General features: G+C 35.0%; 1 protein-coding gene across 1 annotated transcript in view; it reads left to right on the top strand.

Moving 5' to 3' along the window:
- Nucleotides 1-15,027, top strand: part of ANKS1B (ankyrin repeat and sterile alpha motif domain containing 1B) — a 407,884-nt gene that overhangs the window by 139,930 nt on the left and 252,927 nt on the right. Inside the window, exons 11-12 of the mRNA XM_031552160.1 lie at nucleotides 2,521-2,657; nucleotides 13,378-13,558. Of these exons, the coding sequence (XP_031408020.1) occupies nucleotides 2,521-2,657; nucleotides 13,378-13,558 (318 nt within the window). The remainder of the gene's footprint in view (nucleotides 1-2,520; nucleotides 2,658-13,377; nucleotides 13,559-15,027) is intronic.

Below are 15,027 nucleotides of genomic sequence, written 5' to 3'. Positions count from 1 at the left end.
AACATAATTATTATATCATTTAATTACAAAAGAGAATATATTTCAATTTATTGTTAATGAAATGAGTATTGTATATGTAACAGGAAAAGCCTCCTAAATTGATTGCAGTAGCTAATTTGATGGTGATATTTTCTGCCTGATGAAACAGGCCTAGGTAGTAAATCATTATCGGTTGCCTAATGGGAAGATCCTACTGTGAAAATAAACAGCTGTCCACAATAAAGAAATTGTTTACAAGAAACCATTACATGTCAACTACTTTATTCCCTTAAGGGAGAACTGAAGGCCTGAAATATTGAGCAGTTGGATTTTTTTTCTGGGATGTTTATTTTAAAGAAAAAAATTGTTTGTGCTTTTTTGTTAAGTCCTTTTTTTTTTTTTCTTTTTTTTCCTTTTTTCTTTTTTAAGATTCTAAAAGCCTGATCCTTTTTTATACTACCACTTTATTTCCCTAGGAAGGAAAGACTGTATCTACTCTTTCTTGTGAGTGTGGAATATTATGTATATTTATGCATACACTGTAGCTGAAGAACTTCTTTCTCAGCTTTATCTAGAGAGACATTTAACAGCCCTGTCTCCCCGCATGAATATCTTCCAATAAATCTTCATTCCAGGAATTTCACTTCCAGTCAGTTCCATGCTTCTGAGGTAGAACTGTGGTAGGACCAGCCTTTAGTGACCTGTTATTGAACAGGATCAAGAAGAAGCTTCAGCTCCCTGTGGAAAAATTCAAAATCTTGTTCATACAAGACCTCTGTTACCTCTGCTGCATATTTAAAGAGCGAGTAAACAAAAGCTGAAGTGACTATTGTCAAGGGCTTAAAACAGATTGAAAAAGTGTGCAAAAAAACCCTATTCGCTACCATCAACATCAATCTGTTTTATAACTATCTGGCCTTTGAAAGAAACATCCTTAAAACACTTCCCCCAGCTGCAAGACTGCCTGACTTCACTGTAAAGGCTTTCAGGTACTTAATAGCTAAAGGGCAGTTGTGCTTAAGCAGAGCCACATGGACTTTACTGTGAAAGAGCAGTGACTGAAACCCATGGACAGCTAAAATACCAGGAGGTTTTATTCTTCATATGTTCAGAATCAATCTATGGTTTATTTGAGTCAATCTTTCTGTTTGTTTCTCATAACAGTAAGTAAATAACTAACTACAGTAAGTACAGTTAGCCAGACTTACGTAGAACATTTATCCTTCTAGATGTTATTTCTTAGCTTCTTGGATGATACCTGTATCACTGTGTGTCTTGGCGGTACCACAATCTGTTGTTTGGTGTCTCCCAGAACTTCTGTTTAACATTCATTCTCACTATGAGAAAGCCTTTCTTGGGGTGTCTTCTCATCAAATCCTTATAAAAAATTCTCTAGTTCATGGCACTGGAGCTACTTTTGTTTGTCTGTTTTTGTAGTGGATTTGCTCACAGAGTGAAAGGATGGGTTGACAATTCATCTGAACTGCAAATAAATAGGCTTTCAAATGTGAACCCCGTAGGCTCATAGATATGAGATTTGAATGTAATCATTGTAATGTAGAGCGGCAGGTGTTATAGCATATTGAGGTGATGTGTCTTTGTGACCCAGAAAGGAAGGTACTCAGTAAACTCACAAGCTCATAAAGACCACCATGACCATGCACTCTCAGAAGAAAAATTCCAGAATACGAACTAAACCATAACTTCAATAATACAGTTCTAAAAGCATGAAATAATGTGAAGCTTTTGGCCTCCTGCGAAGTCATTCTGGTGCTTGGTTACCATCACAGCTGGGAAGTTATGTCTATGCTCTGAAATGTTTTTCACTAACTTTACATTGTTCTAACTGTATGTAAGAATGACATTCTCAGTCCCTTTAATGGCCCTTCACTGTGCTGTAAAGTGATAACAGCATCACAAAGTATTTCTGAACATCTGCTCCTCGTGTACCTGCATGTATGTAGATATTTCCAAGCCAGGTGTAGGTTATCTGGATGAGATCCTGCTATGAAGTCAGACTGTAGTATGCAGCTCTAGGAAGGATGTGGATTTCATCTGAGAAGCTGTGCACATTTCTGTATAACTAATCCTCTCTAATCAGTTATGTTCCTCGTGGTGTTTAGGAAAGTTGTGACTGATAGCTTTTGGCATGCTCTAAGTCAAGTATGTGTTTCTATAATTTGTTGAACTTTGACTTACATGTTAGGAATTGCCAGGATGAGATATGAATTGCATCAAAAAGTCTGTTTTCAAGGATACTTGATAGCACCTGGATTCACAATTAGTAATTCAGAGTAATGAATGTAATATATTTGTGGAGGCTTTTGTATGCTGTATTCTGACTTAACATGGAATAAATGTATGTACTGAAAAAATAAACAGAGATTTACAGTACATTCCTTACCAAACACATTTATAGTTCAGTAGTCTTTGGAAGTTGAAATAGTATTTTGAGTAACACTTTGTTTTAAAAGTATTTTTTTTAATTTTAAAATGTATAAAGTATTGGTAAGTTCAAATACATTCTATTTTTATTCACAGATAATGCACCTCAGGTAGCAATTACTGCACCAGGATCTGGTAGCCATAGAAACAGCTCTACAGGTCCAACACCAGACTGCTCTCCTCCATCACCAGACACTGCTCTTAAAAACATAGTAAAAGTTATACGTCCTCAGGTAGGTGATCTGCATAAGCATCCTGTTAGTTGTATTTTTCATTATAAAAGCAGGATATGATGCACGTATTCTAGGAGGATGTTGTCACTAAACACATATTTACAGATCAAAGATAGATAAGCAGAATACAAAATATTTCTGTACTTAGGAAACTGTTTTGATAACAGTAGAATAGAGATATTTTATGAATGAGCTCAACAGTATACATGTATATTAGTAAATTATTCTAGCATTAGTCAATTAAATCTTTATGTAACATTCTTTATTTTTATGTACTATTGGTTTTCTTCCAAGGTTATGTTCTACTTTTTCAGCATTCATAGCACATTACTTTTTCAGGTTTTCTTCTCTATTTCCATGATCTCATATATTTTATACATTCTTGACTTTACCTACCTTCTTATATTGCATTATTTCTCAACTTTCATGTGTCATAACTATAAACATTTTAATGTATTGGTAAACAGCATACTTTAGCACATTGATATTGGGGTGCCACTTTGTAGCTCTTTAAGGAGTACAGCATTTTAAGAAAAGCAGATCAGGGGGGCATTTGGAGCAGAAGAGTGTGACATTTTTTATAGTCTTTGGTCCCTCGTGAGATCATAGCGTAACAAAATTCTCCCTATTGCACTGTAATAGCATTTTGTTTTGTGTTAAGGTAGAAGAGAAGCTGTCCATATGTCTTAATTTGGAAGGTTTAATATTTCTCTGGGATATCGTGGGCCTCATCTACGAGCTGTCTTTTGAAATCAGTAGAACTTAGAACTGGATACAGTAATATGGCAGTAACCTGCATGGAAGAGTTTATTTTAGAATCACAAGATTGTGTAACAGCGTAAGTCAGTCAGAAGAGATCTCAGGATAACCTAATTAGTTACACTAATTAAAAAGATCTGCCAAATTGAGCTCTGACAACTAGCCACCAAGTTGTAAAACGTTATTGGTGTGAATCTTTAAAAAAAATGACTTCTCTCCTACCCATTTCTGTGTTCAGATGCATATTCATTGCTGATCTGATCTCTGCTGCTGGGCCACTTTGATACTAGTGGATCCAGGCTTTGCCTGATCAGTATGTTGCTGCAACTTATGTGAGAAGCAAGCTGATAGATATGTGTTTTTTTTTAAAAATAAGAATTATGTAGAGTTGATTGCTTTGGTATTGCACAAGTGCATATGTTACAGTGGTGGAGGTGGAACTTCTTTCAGTGGTCACTGGAGCACACAGTTCAGAAAATAAAAGGTAATTGCTGTGCATACTTGCCATTCCTCTCTGAGGAGTCATTAGCTAGCTTCCTGTGGCTGACAATGTCAGCGCACAGTAATTCTAACCACTGGCTGGTGCAGACTGTTCCTCTGTGACACTGAAGTAGTTTGGGTTCCACATCCTGGTTTAAATCTAGATTGCAGGGGGTCTAAAATAACAGCTTCATCTTCTTTTCTCTTTTTATAGTTATTTCTAGTTTTGTTTGTTCCCATAGTCTCTCTGTCCCTCCCACCCTACATCAGTACAGTACTAAAATCCCTCCTTTCCTCTAAGCTGTTTTTTATAGTAGGTGGCAAACAAACAGAAAGGTATCAGAATAGTGTTGGAGCAAGCTGTTGTGTGATAGCTTATTGAAAATAGCAATTAAAATGCTGTTTCCATCATGATATTGCCAACAGATGGACCCAGAACACTGAATGGTGATGTTCTCCTGTTAGTTAACTCTGAATGGACTCAGCAGATTCTGGGGAGCTATGTCCAAATTTAAATAATGCTATTTACTGACTCCCAGTATTCTCATCACTCTGCAAAACAAAAGCTAGCTGTACAGTGTCTATGCTCAGAACTTTACCACGGTCACTAATCTCCCTATTTTGTGGGCCTATTGCCTGTGCAGAAAACAACAGGACACATATAGGCTGGTGCTTAATGTAAGCTGTAAATCCGTATCCTTATATGAATAGAAGTTGAATGCACTACAGCATTCAAATCCCTTGATGTTTCATCTTTCTTTGTGTGTTTTCTGGTCATTTCTTCAGTGTTCTGAGTATTGTCTTTTCTTCTTTTCTTTTTTTCAGTTTATCTAATCTCAGCCCTAAAGATATCAACTCAAAAATTTAGACAAAGAAGTGGTAGATATTTGCAATTTGATGTTTGCAAACCATTAATGTTAATTTACCTACAATATTTCATTCCTTTATTAAATGCCTTTTGCATTATTTTACCTGGAAGGCTATTTGTAGGTTAATGTAATGGGTTTCTACTCTTGATTGACCTCTCACCACTCATGTAAGACTAATGAACCATGATATATAATACATACAAAATCACTAGTTATCTGTTGTATGCCAGAATCTTTACACATTTCTAGCAAAATAAACAGATTTTAAATAAATGGAAAACAAGGCCAATATACATTTACAAAACAGCTGTCAGTCCTTTCTCCTTACTCATTTTTCTCATGCACTCAGCACAGGAAAGTGATAGTGAGTTGGCCAATGAAAGGCAGACTGGGATACTAGCAACAGCTAGCTTTGCACTGGGCAGGCTTTGGTAGCTTGTATGAAACTGCCAGTGGAGGTTTGTCCTTCAACTTTTATTGTTATTTTCATTTATAGACTCACTTTTTTTTTTTTTCACAGAGGGTTGTACATGTAATATTACCCCCTATGAGAAAGAACAGCATGTTAACTACTATCTGTGGTATGCGTAAGCAGCTGCAGGAAGGACCAAAAATTCCTGCCTCCCAGCAGTAAAGTGAGGGCAAATGGGTGACAGAGCAGAAAAAGATAAATGGGCTTGGAGACAGTGGTATGGGCCATGTTTTTCCCCTGCTTTCTTTGGCCAGGCACAAAAGAGGATGTGCCAGATCATATGGTGGTAGCGTCTAAAAGCACATGATGTATTCTGAATATGTTCATATGTTTATGCGTTGAACACAGTTGCCTCTCCTCTCTCCTCTTCCAGAAATTCACAGACAAAACACAGCTCTTTTTTTTTTTTCCCTAAGAGACTGCCTGTTTTGCCAGTGCTGTTCATCTCTGAGTCAGTGGCCACTTAATTCTAACTTCTCACCTTTTAAATTCTTTTTTAAATTTGATCCAGCACCTGCATATACTCCTGAATTTCTAAGATATTCTTCAAATGACTAACTGTATGTACAGCTCTTTATGTCTAAATGTGGACTGTATTTTATCTATTCTAAATTACCATTTTCCCCACTTCATGTGAGTGAGCAAAGTTCCTGAAGGTGTAGTTTCAGAAATGTAAAGAGGGCTTCTGGTGGAAAGACAAAGGAACAAATAATTTCATCATCCCATTCTTGCTAAGATCTGCAGTGATTGAAATAAATTCTTTTTTTTTTTTTCCTTTTTTCTGGTGGTTTGATGTACAGTCTTTACATTAGTTGTCTGAGAGTTATGATTCTGTAGGTTATAACTCCATACCTCCAAACTAAAACCATTCCTGCATACATATCATGAAATTCAGACTATTTTTTGAAAAGTACTGAGTATTCCCAAACCCACTAAAATCAGAATGTATTCTGTGTTCCACAGGTCACAGGTCTGGATCTTCTTCCTGCATTATGTAGAGTTTTCAAGGCTTTGTAGATCCATTAGGTCTGAAAGCACTTTAAGGTAGTTGATATCAGTCAATAAGTTTAATTCTAGATATGTAGATATTTTAAAAAATTGTTTACTTTTGTTTATAGACTTTTGAAATATCTATGCAAATCTACTGCAAACAATTTGATATCTTCTCATTCTAGTGGTGTTGAAATGAGTGAACAAAGAAACAAATAGATAAATAATGCTCCCAAGTAGTCTTAAAAACTAAAAGAAAACAAAGAAGGAAGAGATCTACTATCAGTCCATTAAGATGTGGTTAGTAATTCATGTGTTCATGACTAAAGATAGGACAGACATCATAAAATTATTTTATCTCGTGATACTGAGTACCAATTTTTTTAAAAAAAAAAAAAAACAATACGTGGTTGGAATTACCTCACAGGATGAATTTTCCTTTTTCTCTATTTTGCTATAAAATTAGTGATTAGAAGATGCATAGCTCCATAGGAGGATATTTTCAAAAAATTTCCTTAGAGCATAATGGATAATGTATGAATACTTAGTAAAACTTTAATCAAAATCCTATTAAAGAGATGCATTGCAAAATACATCCTTTGACATGTGACTATAAAACACAATTCTATTCAGATTATTTTAATTAGAGCTGAGCTAATATGAAAACATAAACATAACTACCCAATAAGCAGTACTAATGAAAATAGCAAGCAGTGTATGTGAGTACATTAAATCATTGTTCAACAACGTACAAAAGCTCAAGACTAAATTAAGGCACAAGAATGGTTGGATTGGATGATCTTGTAGGTCTTTTTCAACCTTGATGATTCTGTGAAGAATACTCTATTGTAAGGAATATTATTCTTTTAAAATATCACTTCAACATGCATTCATTTTCTAGGTTGAAGCTGGCTCTATACCTGGAAGAATTCTTTGGTTCAGTTTCCTATTTCAGTGTAAATAGAAATGATACAGAATAATGGACATCTTTCATATCTGAATTTGTAATGTTCCGAGTTGATGAAACACTGATTATAAAGATCATTTGAATACTGGATGATAGATATGTACTTTGACACTAGTGAATTAAGTAGTGTCAGAGGTCTCAGAACTCTCGAATTCGAGTAATCTATCCTGTTAAATTCTTAACATAATCTCCGTACAGCTATGGTCCTGTATAATTCTCTCTCTTGGGCCTAGTTTGAAATTTCAGTGGGTGAAGGTCCACTCCCAATAGGCAGTTTTTCTTCTTTCTTTGAAGACACTGCTCTGAAAGTTTATTTTCATAGACAGGTGTGAACTAATTTCTGCCAATTGCCCTTCTCTAGTAAATATAATGTTTGGAGAAAGTAATGCATTCAAAACCTCAAAGCCTTATTTGTAGTTCTGTGATAGGTTCCAACCAGATTCATAGCATTTTCCGTTGTTTCAGTACAGTACTGGGTAGTTTTGAGCACCTTAGTTACTGAATAATCTTTTATCATCAGGAAATAGACCGCATTTTCACACATGCATGCTTTCTGTAGCATGCAACCTAAAAAGCAGTCATCACCCTGACCCTGTGAAATCTGTAATATGCAAATGTAGTGACATAAGCAATTTTCATAGTCTGTAGGTCAAAATGGAATATTGCTAACAGTTGAAAACTGAGGGTTTGTTTTTTTTGTTTGTTTGTTTTTTAAGAATACAGCATCCGTTTTTCCAACTGCTTAAGTGAAAATAGCATTTTCTTATCTTTGAAAGCTGGAAAGTTTTTATAGCTGAGGAGTAAGATATTCCTATTATTTATCATATTTATTTTTCACAATTTGGAGCTTATTTCAAGAAATGTTCTTCCAGGATAGGAATAAACAGAGTATTTTCAAAGTTTTGTCACATCTGTCAAAGAAGGAAACCGCTGCAAAGGTGTTATGGTTTTTATTGTTAAAACCGATACATCTCACAATGTATGGCTGCAACATGTTTACAATTAAATTCAATGTAGAAAACAAGGTAAATGAGAACTGGGAAAAAAAACTATTCTTCCCCTTATTCATTCCTAGTCTCATTTGTCATCTGAGATAAGACTGGAGGTGGAAGGTGGAAGTGCCTTCACTAATACACTGCAGTAAAAGGTGTCTAAAGGAGGAGCTAGCATAGCACACCCAGGAGAGATCAGAAACAAAGGAATAGAAAGCACTGTACTTATATGTTATCAAATCATATCAAATGACTTTCTAACCACAGGCTAGAGAAAAAAGCTGCATGCTTGTGCCATCCTTGAATGTGTTACTGACAATGAGATAATCAAGGTGTGCTGACCATGAGACCATTGTGAAGTATGCAATTACTGCTTATCTGGATGGAAGTAGTATTATTCCTCAAACTGAAAATCAGCCTAACAATTTTCTAGCGCTCTCATAATGCCATTAAAAATTATCTTAGTTTCAAACTGCCTTATGCTATTGGTAGAGAATTTACAATAATAGGAATAAAAAAAGCACAACAGCAGTGAAATCACTTTTATTATTTATTCTCATGGCTTTATAAGCTCCCTGTTGTGGCTGCTTGGGATGCGTTTGTTGCCAGTTACTACGTAATTTCTGCATTCTGCTGATAGACTAAATTAAGATTTTGAGAAATAAAAGCAAGAATGTGAAGATGAGTGTTGAAACTGCCTATATTTCATTTTAATTGTAGTTGGAATTTAATATGAAATCTTATGAAATTAATAGAAGACTAGATTATCTTGTTTAAAAGGCAGCGCATCTTCAGCTTACTTAACACAGTATTTTGAGACTTGACAGAATAATTGATTCTGGAGTCTAGTTCAGTGGAGTCTTTCACTTCTAGGTTACATAAACTCATAACAAGTGGTTTCCCCGCAGCAGGAGTCCATCCTGGGACTGGTGCTCCTCAACATCTTTATCAGTGACCTGGACTGTGCGACTGAGTGCACTTTCAGCAAGTTTACTGATGACACCAAGCTGAGTGGTGCAGTTGATACAACATAAGGAAGGGATGTCATCCAAAGGGGCCTGGACAAGCTTGAAAAATGGGCCCGTGTGAACCTAAGAGGATTCAGCAAGCCCAAGTGCAAGGTGTTGCCCTTTGGTCAGAGCAATGCCAGGTACATGCACAGGCTAGGAAAAAAATTCATTGTGAGCAACTCTGTGGAAAAGGACTTCTGGTGGATGAAAAGATTGACAGTACTTAAAAGGAGCTTATAATCAAGAGGGAGAGTGACTTTTTACACTGCCTGATAGGGCAAAGGGAGAATTTTAAAATAAAGGAGAAGAGGTTGAGATTAGATATAAGAAGGAAATGAGTTTGTGGAAAGTGAATAGATCTGAATTAAAGAAGGAAGGTGGAGAAAGTAAGATTTGAGATGGTACTGAGTTGATTAAAGAATGAGGTGAATGGGGCCATCTGGGCAGATACCAAAGGTAGAGATTCATGTGGCTACATAGCCATACTAACATAGTGCTATGTATATGAGATGAGCCTAGTGGAAAGGGTTATAGCCTCTTACTTTATTTGGTATGTCTATATTTTCCATGCTAGCTAGAATTTGAGAATGTGAATTCAGTTCTTTATTCTATCATACATTCTCTGCCTGGTATAAACTAGTTGAAACCAATTTTTATGTTATGTAGGACAGATGAAATTTAGCAGGAACAGTGCAGAATTTCCTCAGGCTTTTTGGTTCACAGTGATTTAATGAGTCGCACATCTGTCATTTGATAGAGTTCTGTACCCTGTTTCAGCATCTGCAAAACAGATCTACTAGTTCTCCTATAATGCAGAGGAGTATGATGAGAAATAATCCTGTGAAGACTGTGATGGAACTCTGTAGGCAAATTCCAGATAAGAGAAGGTGGAATTGCAAGCTTGTATTGAAGAGTACTTCCAAGTTCAAGAAATGTTTTTTTCCTAAATGTTTTGTGAAATATTTGAATGTTCTTATACATCTTCACAGTGGTTCTTGCAAGTCGTGGTAACAGAATTTGCATGTAGCTTCCTACTTGTACATTTAGTAGAAAGGTAAATCAGCATGTATATTTTGATGTCCTTTGTGTTTTGCAATTGTATAATCAATGAATATACAGATGTTACAATTAAGAAATATACAAGAAAGCTACACTAAACAGGTTATCACACTAAAGAAGAATGGATGGAAAGCTTACCCTTGTCCTGAGCTCACTGAGAAGACTCTAAGGGAGCAATCTGCAAAAGAAATCCTTCCCTACTCGCAGTCAGCTCTTAAATGGGGTCTAGGAGAGGTGGAGCCAGGCTCCACCCCTTCCGGTAGCAAAGAGAACTGCCTTCAGCTGTGCTCCTAGAGCTGACTCATTGCTTGCCTCAGGTGGTCAATCAGAGGTTCAGGTTGTGATTCAGCAGTGTTCAAAGTGGCCTCTTCCATCAATTACATTCACTACCGACTTATGAAAATATTCTTATTGGACCTGATTTCAAAGTTAAATTCTTTTGTTGCAGTGTCTTCCAGTATTTTTATTGATATATTTTTGCTTTTGTACTGATAATGTCTTTGTCAGGGTGACTTGATATGCTTTTTAAACTTATCTAGGGTTTCTATGACTGTATTAGGACAATACTGACAAAAATAGAAACTATACAGCCCAAAATAATGTAGGAAGAATTTTGTATCACCCAGGTCAGCAGATGGTTGCATGTTAACTTAAAGAAATAGAAAACATATTTCTAGTTTCCATAATTATCTTTGAAACCTGCTGTAGACTTATTTTATATCACGAACCCATGTCTCCAGAGAAAATCATGACTATTTAATGATGGATATATTGTTTAGAAGTTATGAGCACTTGCATACTAAAATGAGCTGTAAAACAAGCTTCAGAACAGTTGTTTGTTGTTTTTTTTTTCCCCCCGGAGACTTACACAGGTGTTTTTGTCAGAGATTTGAAAGATGTTACAATATCATGTAATACTACAGTAAAGTGTAATGAAACACCTGATCAGCCATAAGTTAGCAGAAGGCTCTAGAATGCAACAGATGCTGCCATTTTGCTGCTGAGAAAAAGGCAGTGTTTGGAAACCTGAATAGAAAAAGATCTGAGCAGTTGTTTGTGCAGCTGCTTGGGAAAACTGAGCTGGACCACCACTCTGTATAGCAACTGTCATTGTTAAGGAATTACCAGGTTCTTGTACATCACATTAATGGAGGGGACACCTTTTCAAATCAGAAGCTGAATTCCTGCAAAACCACACATGCTGTTGCTCAGGAAAAGGCAAGCAAAAGTTTTCTAAGTGATCACAGACCTTTTTATCTTTTAGAATTAATTAGGGCAGTGATGTATTTGTTGTCAATCAAATGTGCATTTAAGGTTTAATTAATACATATGAATATTTTTGGACTGATCTGAGAATTATTTTGGCATAGGTCCCAAACAATGACTTTTAACCACATTGTTTGGTATTGGAATCAATCCCTGTCCACTGAACTCTCTCATGAAATTACTAGCCCTTGGAGTTTTCTTTTTTTAAAGAAAAAGCTATTTTTAATTATTAAAGAATGTAAATCCCTTCAGTAGACAATGGATGCGTTCCAAATGAATGCCCAAATTTACCCTTTGAAATTTTTTATCACTTTTAAGAGGACATAGTTAATATGCTTTATGCCCAGCACACCTTAAGCAAACATTATACAAATCTGTTTTTTTTCTTGTCTGATATTTTAATAGGAAGTATAAATTTTTAGTGAAAATAGTCTAGTTCTGTATTTGTAGCATAAGCATTGCAGGTCTCATAACCTAAAAATGAAGTAGACCATATGCAAAACTGAAAATTGCTCCACTGTAATAGACTATATTATAATGGGTAGTTCTAAGACAGGAATGGTGATCAGCTTCATTGTCCAAGGAAGACTGCTCCTAAGACAGTAATTTAGTCTTGACATTAATAAGTAGCAAATTCTTGACCTTTACGAATATTCTGACCTATTAAACCTAGCATGTTAAAATGAGAAGAGTTAAAGGTCCCTTTACCTTTTTCCTCTGTTTATTTGTTTCCAGTTTTAGGTACCTTGGGCAGCAATTCCCAAGATATTTTTCACTGTTGTGCAGGGTAAAATGTGTATAGATAACTGTAGCTTGGGATGCAGGACTATTTTGGAGAAGGCATTTAATGTTTCAGGTCATTGAACCTAAAACAGAAAGGAGCATAATGAGGTTAGAATATTTTGTATCTGAAGCCAGAACAGTGCTGCAGATTAGCAACAGACTATTTAGCAAATCATCAGTGGTCTGTGGCTTATAGTCTGTAACTTAGAGCACTAAGGTTATATCTATATTAATAAGTAGTGCAGTGCAATGGGAGCAGATCTGTGGAGTGAATAATTTATTCCTGACCTGATATTCCAACTGAATATATTTCATGGGTTTTACTTTGGACTAGCATTAGCTTGGTCTTTTTGCTAAAAGGCCATTGGAAAATGGAGCACCTTTCACTAAATTCTTTTGTGTACCTTATGGTGTAGTTCCAGCCTGAGTTTGTTGTGCTCAAAAACTGTTCTGGAACATGAAGTAAAGCCAGTTCAGAGGTTTGCTTCAGAAGTATATGCTTGATATGAACTAGTAAAGATGTATTTCATGAAATTTCATTAAGAAAGTTTGATTGCCCTTTTTTTAGCTAGTATTTTTCTGCTAATCTTTCAGACATTTCAGTCTTTGAATACGTCAGGCAACCCTTCATAAAGTGAATAAATAGTAGAGGGTTGCTTTTGAGTGATGAGTGCCAGGTATTATTTTGGAAATGTCTTTATACAATTGTAAGTAGACTTGTTGTTTTGCAAGATACATCCAGTAACGCAGCTGGTGAAGAGCTCCCTTTCTTAGCAAACAATGATTGCAGTTATTGTATGCAAGGTTGTAAAACTTTATTTTATTTTGAATTTAATTGATTAGAATTAAAATATGCTATAAAAGATTAATCCAAATTTTTGAAGGTAATTATCTCTAGATCACTACGGCCTTTCATATGAACTTACTGTTACAAGTATAGCCTTTGGGCCAAATAAAAATTATAAAAAGAGAGAAATCCTATGTAAATGTATTAAATTAAATTAACATTAAATTAATAAAAATAATGCATAAAGTCTGTATTTTTTTACTCCAAACTTCTTTTTTTTTTATAGCCCAAGCAGCGCACATCAATAGTATCTTCTCTGGAATTTCACCGAACAAATCACAGCCATGACTATTTTGAAATCAACTCATCCATTGCTTCTCCAAGTTTTATTTCTACTCCTGCAATCAGTCCAGCTAACTATTCCTTTGGATCTCTAGAAGACAATGCTGAAGAGAGAGAACTTCCAGGTATAGAAAGTTTACTTTGTGTATCATCAGAGGTTTATAAAATGATAGATCTGTGTGTTTAAGCTGGAATTCTTTGTCTTTAGTAGCAAAATACATTAATTATAAATAAACAGAATTATTCCTAAGTTTTTATGTTGCTCAGCAAAGGGGTTTCATCTAACATGACTGATAATATAAAAATATTTTTATTGCTATGCATTGGATTTTGAATAAACCTAAGTTTATCTTACAGGAATGCAAAGAATTATCTAATGTCTGTTTAGAAATTACATGGATTCAGGTCAGCATATTCTAATAGGAATTTAAATTGGAAAAATGAAATAGAAATCATGATGTAGCCATCAATTAAGACAGAGAAACAAAGATTTCTAAGTAGCCTGGCACTGTTTCTGCAGTAGTAATGGGATTAATTACTGCAAAACTTAAATATCTTTACTCCAATGGTATGAATTGCATAGAATCATAATGTGATTGGAACTATGAGGGTTTGATATACAGTGAGATTTGCATAATGAAAACATTTTAAAAAGCCTTAAAATTGTTTCCTCACCATGGAACAAAATTTCAGGAGCAAGCATGAATAAAGCATTCATTTAGCTACTTCTGTCCCTTCAAGTTTCATATGCAAGTTGCTTTAATAGGTTAAACCTGTAGCAGAAAACTACAGTGTTTGGGAATGTTTGTGTATTGAAACAAATGTCTTTGACAGCTAATTTACATGACCTGCAGATAAAGTTACTTCTTTTAAAGGGATGCTGTATTTAAGATATGAATAAAAGTAGATTAGTAAAAGAAAAAATGAGTGTAAATACAGAGATGCAGTACAAATTTACCAGTAGGCTTATGACAAATGGTCTTCAAATGAGGTGAATCCTATACATTTCTGGTTGATAGTGTTGAAAATTTCAAAAGTGGAAAATTTGTTGCTTTTAAATGATCATAAAAAATTAAATGTCAATAAGAATTGACATCAAAAAAATGTCAAGAAAAATAATACTTTATTATGAAAGATTCATTTTGAAATAAGCTAAGAATGAGAAATCCAATCTGTGATGATGATGAAAGATTTAAAAGTTAGAAAGTTTTTGTAGTTCTTTTCTCAAACTGGTTGAGACATTATCTTTGAAAGTAAAAGAGTGCAGCTATTTTAATAGCAATAGCAAGACCTTTCAAGCCTAAATGGAAATAATTAATTTAAATGGTATCTTGGCTTGTTTGGTTCTATCTTTTTTGGGGCTATGTTTTTTCTACTTGAAATTTTCTTCATGTGTCCTGATGTTTAAAAACAAAATTAAGAAAACAGAACGAAAATTCACTGCAGTCAGATAAGGAACTTTTCCAGATTTTTCCTATTGCACGGTTCCATTTAAGTTCTTTGTAATATCTGGATTTGTTTTCATTTTGTCTCATTTGGTTATATTTACAATGGATTGCACTTAGTAAGTTCTAATCACTGTTTTTCATTTGCT

This window comes from Meleagris gallopavo, chromosome 1 (assembly GCF_000146605.3).
Source record: "Meleagris gallopavo isolate NT-WF06-2002-E0010 breed Aviagen turkey brand Nicholas breeding stock chromosome 1, Turkey_5.1, whole genome shotgun sequence".
NCBI classification, from domain to species: Eukaryota; Metazoa; Chordata; class Aves; order Galliformes; family Phasianidae; genus Meleagris; species Meleagris gallopavo.
Note: the sequence above shows the minus strand (reverse complement) of the source record. Positions and strands in the feature narration are given on the sequence as shown.